General features: G+C 39.2%; 1 protein-coding gene across 2 annotated transcripts in view; it reads right to left on the bottom strand.

The window, feature by feature from the left end:
* dagla (diacylglycerol lipase, alpha) overlaps positions 1 to 13,498 on the bottom strand; it is a 41,195-nt gene that overhangs the window by 19,335 nt on the left and 8,362 nt on the right. For both annotated transcript variants that reach the window (XM_080885628.1, XM_080885629.1), the window contains exons 2-9: positions 3,143 to 3,244; positions 2,790 to 3,001; positions 2,526 to 2,627; positions 2,300 to 2,438; positions 2,049 to 2,136; positions 1,222 to 1,356; positions 1,049 to 1,126; positions 314 to 438 (exon numbers count right to left, since the gene is read on the bottom strand). In XM_080885628.1, coding sequence (XP_080741754.1) covers positions 314 to 438; positions 1,049 to 1,126; positions 1,222 to 1,356; positions 2,049 to 2,136; positions 2,300 to 2,438; positions 2,526 to 2,627; positions 2,790 to 3,001; positions 3,143 to 3,237 — 974 coding nt within the window. In that variant the 5' untranslated portion in view covers positions 3,238 to 3,244. The remainder of the gene's footprint in view (positions 1 to 313; positions 439 to 1,048; positions 1,127 to 1,221; positions 1,357 to 2,048; positions 2,137 to 2,299; positions 2,439 to 2,525; positions 2,628 to 2,789; positions 3,002 to 3,142; positions 3,245 to 13,498) is intronic.

Genomic DNA, 13,498 nt, shown 5'->3' with positions numbered 1-13,498 from the left:
CCAAAGGAAGAACAAATCAATGTTTAAAAAAAAAATAATAATAATAGGTGAAAGAGACACGAGAGAAATACAGTACGTTGGTAAGATTACAGGGATATAATTAGTATCCCAATGCAGGCAATCTGGATATGAGTATGTGATTAATTCTACATTGCTTGTGCCAGTGAGTGGGTCTAAGTAGAGTGGTATTGTCTCAGTGGATTACCACTTGGCAAGTGTTGACGCATGTGAAATTTGATCCGCACTGGAAAGGCTCAAGAGACACAGAAACCAAATAGATCAAAACTGTGCGGGTGTATGTTTGAGTGCTTACGGGCAGGAGCTGGCGAGGCGGCACAGCCCACAGGCAGGCTTCCTCATCAGGTACATGGGCCAACCATAAGCAGCCAGGGCAAAGAGCATATAATAGCACACATCCTTGTACATGTTCATCTCAGCCTGAGAGAGGAAAAGGCAGACAGATGGACAAACACAAACACACACACGCTTGCATCAGAGCAACTTGAGACATCATTGAGATCTTCAAATATTATTTCAGTTGAGCACATACTGTGTTTGCTGTTGGTGTGGTATGTTTGCGAGCAGACACACTAACAGTGAGACACGTATACAGTTCACGCTGCAGAAAAAAATTCTGTCACATCAAGAGTTCTAATCGTTGAACATGATGCAAAACCACTGTGCCCCCCACCATGTACACTGAAATATAAACAAAGCTGTGATTTATGTAGCCAATATCTAAGGGATGCTGAGACTACATCTTAATTTGTCACAATTTCTTCCATTGTCATTTGAACTGAAACACCTTGAGAAAAACCTTTATTATAATTGCCCTCTCTTTGTGCAACATGTGCAATAACTTTGCATTGTCAAAACATCTTTCAAGGGTAAATATGACTCAGGAGAGCTTTAAAGAACAAGAAATGCATGTCACATTTCTGCAATGATTTTTATCAATTCTAACTTTCATAAGAGTCCATGTGGTTTGGAATGGGATTTAAAAACAGAAGTCGACTTTTTGAAAGTGCGTCACACAGAAGAAACTCACCGAGTTCTTGAGGTCCAGGTATCTAGTGTTACGAGTGACAGGCATTCCTGATAAGAAGGCTAAAATGTCATTGTTGGCCTTTGGAAGAAAACCAACAAAGACATTATTAAGATCAGAGTATTTAGAAACATTTTAAACAACATATTTTTGCATATTAAAATAGACAGTAATACCTGGTCCAGGATAGATGATCTCTTAGACCTCTGTCTCTGGCGGAGCAGTACCAGACCAGCAATAATGTCACTAGGCACAATGTCCAGGTCTCTGAAGAACTCTGCAAAAAGGCTGGCCACCTCTGAATACGCATCCTGAAGGAAGAAGCATAGATCAGAGAATGCTGGTAGGAAAATGAACTACAAAAGCCAGCAAAGGATGCATGTTGTGAGCATGTTATCTTAAGTGTTTATTGCTTAGTTCAGACTACACACCATTGCCAGTAATGACCAGAAAGGCGTAGAGACCAAAAATTAATGTCTCTGATGTCATAATCAGGTAAACACAGATTCAGATCACTGGTGAGGTTTTGGATTAATACTAATACCTTATACCAACTGATGAATACCAATATACATGATCATAACCAGGTTTTTATTATCAGTCACATGGCCACCTATCCACTGGAGCTACCTACTCACCAATGAACTGTATCTTTAAATGTGTTCACAATTTTTTTTAATTTTATTTCATGACTTAAGATGTGCCAGGATTGTAATCAGAAATACAAACAAATCTCTTCACTGTACATGAGATTAGCTTTTTGATGGCAGCTTGTTATCTGGAATTAATTTATTTCACATTTTTATTTCACATTAAAAGCTTAATGTCACTGGTAAGCAGCTGAGCAGAGCAGCTGTATGCCACAGTCAAGATTAATCCAGTCAGGGCTTATTCTAATGACCGTCTTACTGAACATTATACACCAGCAGTGGTTTTATTCCTTTATATTTTCAAATTCAAGGAAAAAATGTTACCGGTAAGTGTGTTTTGTTTTGCGACTCACCGATTGTGTATCTTGGGCTCTTGTGCAGCACATGAAAAACTTTAGCCTCCTGCTCCAGCTGCTGGCTTGGCCTTCCTCTAGCCTGTGTCTAATCAAGGGGGGGGAAAAAAAAAGTTCTCTCACAATTGAACTAGAGTTCGAAAAAAAAAAAGAAAGAAAAAAAAAGGGGGGGGGGAGGTGAAATCTGATAGGTAAAATCTAACAAATATAACAAAGAGATTAGCGTTTTGACCCCAGCAGCCTGTTGATACCTGAGCGTGTAAGTAGTGAGGTTGCGCTGACGCCGACGGGTTGCCTTCAGCTTGACAAAAGTCCGACCCGTGGGATCAAAAGTACACATGAGGGTAATGCAAACGCTGAAAATTACCAGCCAGTTGCATACAACAATTCCTGCAGAGAATATTAAAACATTATTCAAACAAAACCCCTTTTTACTTAAACCTTTCTCATTCTCCTTTATATCCACGTTTCACTCACCCAAAGCCAAGTTTTTGGCAGTGACATCAGAGCACGGTTTGTAATACTGGACAAGCCAGGCAATGCCCACGACAGCATATACGAGCTCAACCAACAGAATAGCTGGAGAGAAAAAGAGGGAGAGTGTGTGAGGACACTCATGATCAATTAGTAAATGTAAAAACTATACAAACTAAACAAAAAAGTAACGCACCACTTTCAATCATACATAGCGTCAGGATGCAAAAAAAAGCCCCAAAAACTTTACATCTCAGCATGTCTTACCTAGCCGTATGTAAAGGACATACTGTACAGCTTCCCTGGGCTGTGTGTACAAAATGCTGCCCCTCATGCTCAACCACATGATGGCGCTCTCACATATAAGGCAGCTGACCAGGATGCCCAGGTACCCTCGGCCATGGTCCACCAGGGTTTCCGAACAGGACTTGTCTGAGCCATATGGAAGGCCGAACACAACTACAGACAGAACCACCAACCTAAAAGACCGGAGTAAGGAAGCAATCACACAGACGCTTTTCTTCAGACATCTACAAACCAAACACTGAAAAGTTAAGACCCAAAAAATAAATAAATAAATAAATAATAATGTCATTTCTACTGAAGAAACACTGACTCACCATATGCAGTGTAACAAAAACAGGAAGAGGGCGGGCAGCACCAGGTCATCACTGCCAACTGACCAGCGCCGCCGAAACATCACCATTCCAGGCATCACTGCCCTGCAGGAAAACCAAAGGGAGAGAGGAAACATCAGGGAAAGGAACTCTGCTTCATTTTTAATTCACTACGTCTAATTCAGTCAGCATCACCTTGCACGGTGCACAGTATACAGGAAATTTCTGTCTTTATCTTCAAAAAAGCAGAGCCACAATGAAAACTCTAAACCAACAATGAACACAACACATGCATCTCTGAACTAAACAGCATTCAGATCATGCCAAGCTCAGCATCAGCAGCCACACAGGGAAGTTTCTTTGTCCTGAATCCCCCCCCCCAACCCCCCCTTCCCCGGTTTCTTAAATGCACTGCATGCTAAAAGTGAAGAAGGGCTGTGGAGATAATAACACAACAGACTTTTCACCAAGGGGGAAGAGTGACAGATAATGGAAGGTAGAGACGAGGAGATCGAGTGGGTGAGGGAGGGTGCAGTGTACGTGTAAGACTTGATGTATAAAAAGGAAGAAAACCAGCTGGAACATATGATGTCACCATTCTGGTTGTAGCCCTGTGAAAGAATATCTTTTATGTTATTCGGGGTCCTCCTTTGTTGCACAAGCACTGCAAGATTACTCAAGCTGCTTTGGGCTAAACTGAAATGAACTATAAAAGCAGTGGAGGGAGGTAGAGGGCGACGCAGCTTTCAGTCAAAGAAAATATGCCATCCATTATGACAAAACCATTAACTGTAGTACATCTATCAGTGTAGTGAGTGACTTAGTAACTTGTAATAAGTGAAATATAGTTTTAAGTTTTCTTATTGGTCCCGTTCCAGCCCTCCTCTGCCTTTTAGTATTGTTTCAGAACATTTGTTTGAGTTATTAAGAAACTGGCAGCACCTCCCAAGATCACCTTTAAAAAAAGCACAGTAACAATAGCTGATAAAGTCTTATTGAATCACGACACCAAAAAATAGCAGAGAAAATTGCATTATATCCTGCTTAAAGGTTAACGTAGGAATGTGCAAAGAGATCGTGTTTGCCAAGAATAACAACTGCAGCAAAAAGTACAGTTGGATCATAAATGAACACAATGGGTTGACAACTTAAATGAATCACAGAAAGCATGCATGTGTACTAATGCAATAAAGTTTGTTCTAGTGGCAACCAGTCAGATTGGACCGAGTACAGGCACAACAAATTGGTGGTGCAACAAAATTCTTCATTTGGCGTTCCTTTGTTAATATTTTCCAAGTTTTTTCACACCTCTGTTTCCTGACTTTTTATGTGTGGTTGTAGCTTTGCACATGACTTCTGCTTCACTCCAGTTAAAGTTAACTGGAGAAAATGCTCACAAATGTTTTTTGCTTGATCATGTAGTGTCACAACCGTCGTACTGTTAGATCTTTAAGGTAAAGTCGACGCATGCATCCACCACTGTCACTTTAACAAGGTGTCGAAAATACAGTTTAAGAACATTAAAAGAAAAGCTCCCTCTCTGCTGAACACTGACTTGGTGCAAATAATCACATTTCACAGTGTCATCTCAAATACGGCCTTTTTACTGTAAACAACAAAGAAGTATGCACCTAAAAGCTTCTTGACCTAATAATGATGATCGACTCACAGATATTATTTTCTGAAAGGACTTCCTTTTAACAGAGATTATCAAAAGTTGTTGCTGTCTTGCACTAAAATGAATAAGGATTTTAAAAGAAGAAGGAAAAAAACCCCCATCAGCACTAATAATCTTAAGTGGTATTATAGAAGGGTAACTGTCAAATTAAATGTCAAAGACTTGAAGACAAGTAGCCTCTTCAGTAATCGGCAAAATAGTTTACTCCCATGCATTTTCCCCCTCTTATCCAATTCAGGACCGCCGGGATGCTGGAGCCTATCCCAGCAGTGATGGCAGGGCCAAAGGCAGGGTACACCTTGGAGAGGTCGCCAATCAGCCACAAGGCTAATAAAGAGAACCGCCATTTAGCCCAACCCCATCCCTGTTTTGGGATGGTGGGAGGAAGTGAGAGCACTCGGAGAGAACCCACTCTTTCATATCAAAATACTACAAGTGTTATAATGACTTCCTACTGTAGTTCAGCGCGTCACAATGAAAATGAGCCATCCAGCTAAGCTCAAGTTGTGAAATAAGCTTGAAATATAAACAATTCTTTTGCATACAACATACAGTTTGTTTGTGATTTTTACTTCAAAAAGAATCCACCTAATTACCTGTGAAGGAAGAAATCAAAGAAGAAGAAAAAAAGCCATTCATTGAGCCATTTGTGCAACCACCTACATAGCTCTCAGCAGGGATGTGTAGTATTACACAAAACACTGGCATTTTCTCTGTGCAGATCTGGAGGTCTTTTTTTTGTTAAACAAAACCTTCACTATTCTCTTACTGCACAAGCAGTAACACAAGAAACACTGTTGTCAGAATGGATTCCCATGCCCCCTTCTCCTCTTTTAAGTCGGACGGACCTTTAACTCAGAATAAAATTTAGGCTATTCACAGTCTAATAGTTTAACAATAGAGAGATAAAAGTTCTGCCCTGTGTTCATGTTAAATCTACTTCAAACTAAATTAGTCTTTTACATCAATTTCCAGCTCCATATTCCAATAAGGAAAAGCATAATAGGCCCTCATCTCAGACTTTTCTACACCTTTATTCAGTAATGAGATCTCCCATTTGGTCCGTGGATAAGTACCCTTTGAGCTTAAACACCTGCACTGATTTGCATTGTCTGAATATAGATCAAAGGTTTTCCTTATTGTTTGGAACAAACGTAAAAATACTGGCCCACGCACTCCTACAATGTTGTAACGTTCCTTTATCAGATCATCAACTGGGATTAAATGCAACTGCAAAAACAAACAAACAAACAAAAACTGAAAAAAAAACCCAAAAAACCCAAAACCTACTAATGTAGACAATTCCAGTTTACAAATGATGAGTACTAACAAAAGTGAATGCAAATCTCATGTTCCATAATTTACTTGATCTTTCATAATAATATACCCATAATGATAATGAATCCACATTTTTGCAGAGATTTAGCTTTTTGAAGGCATGTAGATCTAAACTTTTGATCTGCTGTAAAACAGCCTGTTTCAGTTTAAGCGTCTTTTCACTAAATTGCATGCTCAAAAAAATGTTGTGTCTCACTCCAGCTTCTTCTTGTTCCATATTGAAGATCTACTTGGAACCTTGTACCAAGTAGGTACTAATGGAAAAGGGGCTTTATTGGCAGAGTTGGGACCATATCTGAGGAGGCAGATCTTTTACATGGCTGGTGTGTAAAGGTTTTTACTGCTTACAGTTGTGGTTGAGCAACGTAGTTGCCAACCAAACCTAGTACTCCCATTGCTTCTTGTTGTTCTTGTTGCATGTTGAAGCTTTACTTGGAAACTTGTTAAGCTCCAACAATGCAAAATATGATTTTTTTTGCCATTTTTCAAGTGGTCTTCAACTTTGCATCAGGACTGTATGTGCAAAAGCGATCGTGATACAGTTTCAAATCCTGGAACAAACCATGAAATTCTCACTGCTGCTGCCTTTTCATGAAAACTGATTGAACCCAGAATCTTGTCTTCTTTGTCTTGTTTAGAAACATCAGGACCAGCTCAACACTAAATAATGTCGACTTCATTTTTTCCACAGTGTATTATTTGACAATTAATTTCCAGCAAAAACACATACTATTCATTGTGTATATATGTTACACAGCAAGTTCAGATCCCCCAAAAAAATAAGGAATTTTGTGTCGCTTTTTTCCAAAGTGCTCAGCGTGTAATGGCTTTAAGGCTGGGTGATTTGAACAAAAGATCATATAATGACACTTTCATCTCTCATGTGACTGTATGAGTTGTTGTACATATGACTGCAAGGATCTACTACTCTCTACTATAAGTTCAAGATCCAACTTAGGAAGTGCTGCATCTTATTTTTGCTCCAATTATATTTAGAGATTTTGGTCCAAGGCGACATGACAGCATCCCACAGGTGTTGCACATTTCTCAGCTGTAATCCATGATGTGAATTTCCTGTTTCACCACATCACAACGATTCTCCACTGGACTGAGATCTGGTGACTGTGAACTCAAGGTCATGTTCAAGAAACTAGTACCCTCTGGTCATAAATGAACACCAACTGCACTCATTCAGGTTACCTAATAATGCTGCTATCCTGTATATATTGTACATACTATTGTTTGAGTACTTACGATTGTTTTTTTGTACTTTTTATATTTTACATTTATATTTATTATTGAAACTTGCACCAAGGGAGTGGCACTCCAATTTCGTTGTACTCTGTACAATGACAATAAAGGCTATTCTATTCTATTCTATTCTATTCTAATGAAGTGACTGGTGAGTATAATTAATATCATCCACAGAATTTAACCAATAGTGGATTGCATGCCACACTGTAAGGCCATCTGACTGCCCACCCCTTCACAACAGTGTTTCCAGCCCCACCAATAACCAGATTGTGGCTGTTTCAATGATATAGCAAGAGCTCAGAAGTTTTTAATTTAAAGTTCATCTTCAAAACCTTATAAATAACACACCAAAAAAACAAAACAAAACCCCAGTTATTTCTTGTGAAGTTGGCAAAATTATTACAGTGAAATTTATGCCCAGAAACAACTAATTCCTTCAGTGTTTCAGTGACACAAAAATGTTTTCACAGCAACACAGCCTGAGCTGTGCTGGCACAGGATTACAAAGAGGACAATGCATCAAAGCAAAGGGGTCAAACCATGAGCAGTAAAATGTGTGAAGGTTTTGGTTTCAATCAAAGCATTACAGCAGGTGGTTTCACTGATTGGCACACTTAACGTTAGACGACAGACAGCACAGTGAAATCAGCTGCTGTTGTGTTTGGCTGAAAAAGTTTACTCTCAGTCTTTCACAGCAAATGGTGTAATAGCCTGAATGCACAGTTTTGGATAAATGCAGTAAATATTCACAGAAAAGGAGGCAATGCACAAAAAAGAAAAGGCAACACATTATTCTAAAAGTCATAACACAAATGCTGATCCGCAGATTCCAGCTTTTATAGCTATTCAGTCTACGAAATGGCTCCTCAGCTTTGTGTAAGAGAGCGAGGGGAAGCAAGAAAATGTAAATTGACCCAGGAGTCATCTTAGCTCTAGTTGTGAAACTCTATCTGGGTTGGAGCGGCATTAAAGAGGACAGTGGAAGAAGGGAGGGAGAACAAAAATTAGGGGACAGAAATAAGGAAACATCTGAACTCCCCCCCCCAAAAATCTCATTTAGGCCAAAACAATCAGGCCAGTAAAGAAAAAAAAAAAAGAAATCTAGAAAAATCTTCCACACCAACAGGGACACTTATCAGCTCTCTCCTCCAGGCCTGCTGGTACGATAAGACTAAACTCCCAGCAGAGGCGTCAAAAGTGGAAAAAAAAACAAAAAACAAAAAAACATTACAGCATGGTTAGAAATTGAATGGAGTAAGAGAGCGACAGTTGCTTTTGTGTAGTGCAAATCTCCTCTGTGAAGTTTGTTCATGTGAAAGTGTCAGATATATGGAGGTCTTTTTTTGTCTGGTGTTTGGGGGCTTTGTTGTATTTTGTTTCCTCAAATGTCATCGTTTTTTGCAAAAAAAACAAAAAAACAAAACAAAAAAACACTCCCTTCATCCGAGCATTTGCTAAATTACATATCCGAACACGACGTATGCAAACTGCCTTAAACCTGATTTATGCTTCAGTGGGAAATCTACATCGCGTAGTTGAACCTCCCAGGAAATGCAACTAAACACTGGGCTGATTCAGCCTGCATTGGCCTCTTCAGTCCTGTTGATTCCTCCTGTACATTTTCAGCTACATTTCACAACATTTCTTAAATTTATCAGTGAGAGAATAACAACCATAGCCTCAGTTAACGAAGGCTAATCATATGATCAATATAAGGATTTACAAATGCCAGCAATTTCCTTCAGGGAGATTGCTTAAACTATCATAACTGATGTGAGAGAATGTATCAAGAAGTGGAAAAAAATAGAGGGACAAATATGCTTGCCCCTGAAAAAAATTAAATGACCACAATAAAGAGTGAGGACCCAAGAGGGGAAAACGTTCCAACATTTTATTTGTTTCTATTGGCCAGATCCGGATTTAAAACACCAGGACACGAAGCTGTGGTTGTTAATGTGTAATGCACCAGCACAAACATAAATGCCACCAACAGCAGCGGCCACTTGCATAGCTTAGTCGTAGGCTCTACAAACGACTGGTATACATTCTGCTATCTTCATTCAGCTACCAAATCAAGACCAACTTGCTGGATGGATGGAGCTGGATCATCTACTACGAAGCAAGTCCAATATACCCAAGGTATTGTTACCTTATCTGGATTCATTTATCGCGACACTGGCAATCAGGGTAAGTGGTCACACGAAGCTGGTTATCAACTCACTAAGATAACTCAGGATTTCCCCTCCACGCTCACACGAAAGGGGAGGCTTTGCCAGCATCAGACTAATCACAATTATGAATAAGTGCTGGCAGCAGGGTGGCTCCGTTTACAAAGGAAGATTAAACTATATGATGGGAAAAATATGAAGCAGTTAAACATGAGACACAGCTGCTGCAGGCCAAGCAGTGATATGAGTGTGCATGTGAGGGCTGTAGAGTTATTTAGTATTAAAAGGCATGTATGAATGCATGTAAGCTTTACATACATCCAACCATTTGATTCAGCTGTGTTGGAGCAGGGATGCATCTAAAAGCTGCAGGATTGTGCAGGTTGCCTGATTATTACTTTAACTGATGTTTTAGCCTTTACTGGTCCAAAAGTTTAAAGGTTTTGGTTACTTTTATTTTATAGTCTTTAAAACTTGTACATTTGACATATGTACTTATGTATTTTTGCTGAAAGCATACATGAGGGCGCTACTAGCGACCGTAACCACTGTTGACTTTACTGCTCCTATTGTTTTACAGGACTCAAAAAAAAAAAAAAAAAGACATTTAATGTCAAAAGTCATTATCTAAATAAATACTACAGGTTTATTTTATGTGTCACCAAGAGCATTAGATCACTGAAGCTAAAAAACGATGACACACACACACACACACACACACACGCACGCACACACGCACACACACACGTTCCTAACTTTAATTAACCTTATCAGAATAGATGCATTTAGGGAGAGTGGTGTGTATCTGTCCAATCTAATTCTTGTTAGCACGTCAAAGTCAGAGAGTTCATGCATATCAGAAAGTTTCAAGTGTTTTAGAAATCGTGTACTCATTTTTTAAATTTCTTATTCCTTTTCATGCTGATCTTGTTTGATTTAAACTTACGAGTAGGAGCACCGCTGATTACTTTTCACAATAAGTCACACAAGGTGCCTTTAAATCATCCTGAGTGATTACTATCTACATTAACATGAGACTGAGGAAAAACAGCAAATCTTCAGGTCTGAGAAGCTGGAACAGTCCATTTCTGTGAGTACTGTTGTTTTGTGGCTGAAGTCTCATTAGTAATAATAAGCACAACCACATCCAGGCTGGATTGTGTTGTTCCCATCTTTAATCTATGGTATCGTCATTTTCAAGGCTTCTGTTTGGCAACAAAAGATCGGACACATTTTAAGGACAGTCAGTACTTCAATTGATTGCACCAGTGTGTTTTCTAAGTCCATTAGGGAATGACTGGAATGTGACAAGCTCAAGACCAGACTTGAACTTCCGTTTGTGGTTATAAGCATTTTAAGAGGTTTTTCAAAACAGTCGAGAGTACGATAGTGTGCTCATCTTAAGCTAAACCGTGCTGATTACTGTTTCAATCAGTTCAGCATATAACTAATCAGTGCTGACCTCCAACTACAAAACTCTGAAAGCCAAATTTCATGAACATCTATGACCATCAATCTCATATCTCAACTCGACATCCTCACAAAAAGCAACTGCATCCTCAAGGGCTTTCCCATCCATCACACAGAGGACGTTAGCCTATTAGTGGTGCTGTTTGGCCTCAACTATAGGCATTAGCTGATGCACTTTGACAATTTTTTCACCGCAGTCAAATGCAAACACGTCATCCTGATATTATGTTCATTACATTCCTCCTTCCTTCCACAGGTACACCAGGCTATTTGAGCAATGAAAGTGGAAAATACATATGTAAGGAGTGTAATTAGTTAGCGACAGATTAATTGAAGTTGACCTCGATCAACTTCAAGGTTCTGGGTCATCGTCTAACAGAAAATTGAAAACTGATTGTTTAAAAAAAAAAATTCAAGGGAATTATGCTCATGTGCTCAGGATGTAATGTGCAATTGGGCTTCAGGGGATTAAATCACATTGACTCTCATAAAGCATCTTCATTAAATGGAATATCCAATCTCCATAGCAATTTCAAACCATGTTGCATGTTCAGTGTGCTCCCCTGGTAAACTTAACCTCCTTAATTAGTTTAGAATCTGTGATTAAACCAGAGAGCTGGATATTTGCAACCTGAAAACTAAACATTTAAAAAAAAGGATATAGAAAGGCTGCAAAATCCCATCCCCAAAATAAAAATAGGACACCAACTCCATGTGAGGGACGTTACATACAAAAACCCCAAACAAACAAACAAACAAACAAACAAAAAAAGCCTCCCTGGTTCTCCCATAAATTGTTGTTATTTATGGTAACATAATGATCATTTCACAACCAGCACACAGCAAAAAAAAAAAAGACACTTTCTGACAGACTAAGCTGACTAATCCTACTTTCACACATCAGGAATTCACTGTCCTCAAAAGCCATTATTTCAAGCCAAGCTACACCTGAACAGTGTTGCTGGAGCACAAATTATGTTGTGAAAAAAATCATTATCGGGACTTGTCATCGGCATAGCACTTCTACAGCTGCAGCGATGTAGAGTTTAAATGTAGCTTACTGGATGTTACTACTTGATACATTTTTACTTACAAAGGCACAAAGTCCATATATTGTTTCGAGTACTATTTTTAATAACCATAAAATAACCAAAAGAGACAAAGAAAATGTTTCAGACCAAGGTGAAAATTAAACAACTGTTGCACGCCTGATATAGAAACGACTTTTTATTAACTTTTTTTTTTTTTATGCGGGTTCGTAGATCTGTCTCAGGCATGGCTCGTTTCCCCTTGTTTCGTGGAATCCTTGACTTCCCTAAAATGTAATTACATAACACTTAGGCTTACACAAATTAGATTTCACTTTTTATACAGTACATATAGCGTTCAATATTGTGAGCACTGGGGGTAGCATATTTCACATCAGCCATCAGTGAAACATAACCACTGTTTGATTTTTCTGTTTCTGCTTTTGTTTTTTAAACTTTGAAGGTACACTGATGCACTAAGCAGAGCAAATCTTCACAAACTACGTGACTTTTTATTTTTCCTCAAAATAAAACTATACATTTTCAAATCCAAATTGTCAATTTCTCCATTGCTGTGCATATTGATCGAATCTGCATATCTTTTGCTCCATAATACATGATATTGACCATGATGCCTAGCCTAGATAAAAGCCAAGCCCATCTAATGTTGATGCTGATGTTAATAGTTCTTAATGAACTGACATTTTTGCTTGGATTTTCAAGCATTCTTTAAACCTTCTCATGCAATAAAACGCATTTCGCTGCAGCACCTGAAGCTGCCACACTCCCTGCCGTGTTCGTAACCTGAGATCAAAAGAGCATCTAAATGTCTAAAACCTGACCTAAAAAGAAACTCTACTATGCAGACAGCTCCAGCGTGAACTGCGGTTCTTGACTCTGCTATGATTGATGCATTCTGCATGAAGCATGAGTCACACAAACTCTCGACTCTCATCCAGAGCTACAGATTCCATCTGCATCCAAGCCGCGTGCGTTCAGAGGAGACGACAATGTATCGATGCACGTGAGCAATGCTTTTGTGCTCCCCGCGCCTAGGCCCACACCCATGCGATGCAGTGACAATGATGTAGCAACAATGACAGGGTTCCCTTTTCGTCACTATGCCTTTGTCTTTGACTGGGACAAACGAGTTAAACGGGCACAGCACTGCCTCTGAAATGTTTTACACAAACTGATTCTGTGTGAACTGCACGATGCATCTTATTCACAAGCAAAGCCCTAATGAAATCCCTATTCTCGACTTGGACATTGCCTGTACATGTTTTGAAAAACTGCAGTCATTTCCCCATCTCTACACATAAATGAGCTGTTGCTAACAAAAAGGGAAACGTTACAACTCACCAGGTCTTACTGCTGAAATAATTACACAGAGCACTGCTGACGTATCAATACACTACACCAC

This window comes from Rhamphochromis sp. 'chilingali' (genome assembly GCF_963969265.1).
Source record: "Rhamphochromis sp. 'chilingali' genome assembly, chromosome: 6".
Lineage (NCBI taxonomy): Eukaryota > Metazoa > Chordata > Actinopteri > Cichliformes > Cichlidae > Rhamphochromis > Rhamphochromis sp. 'chilingali'.
The sequence above is the reverse complement of the archived record's forward strand: the minus strand, read 5'-3'. Positions and strand labels throughout refer to the sequence as shown.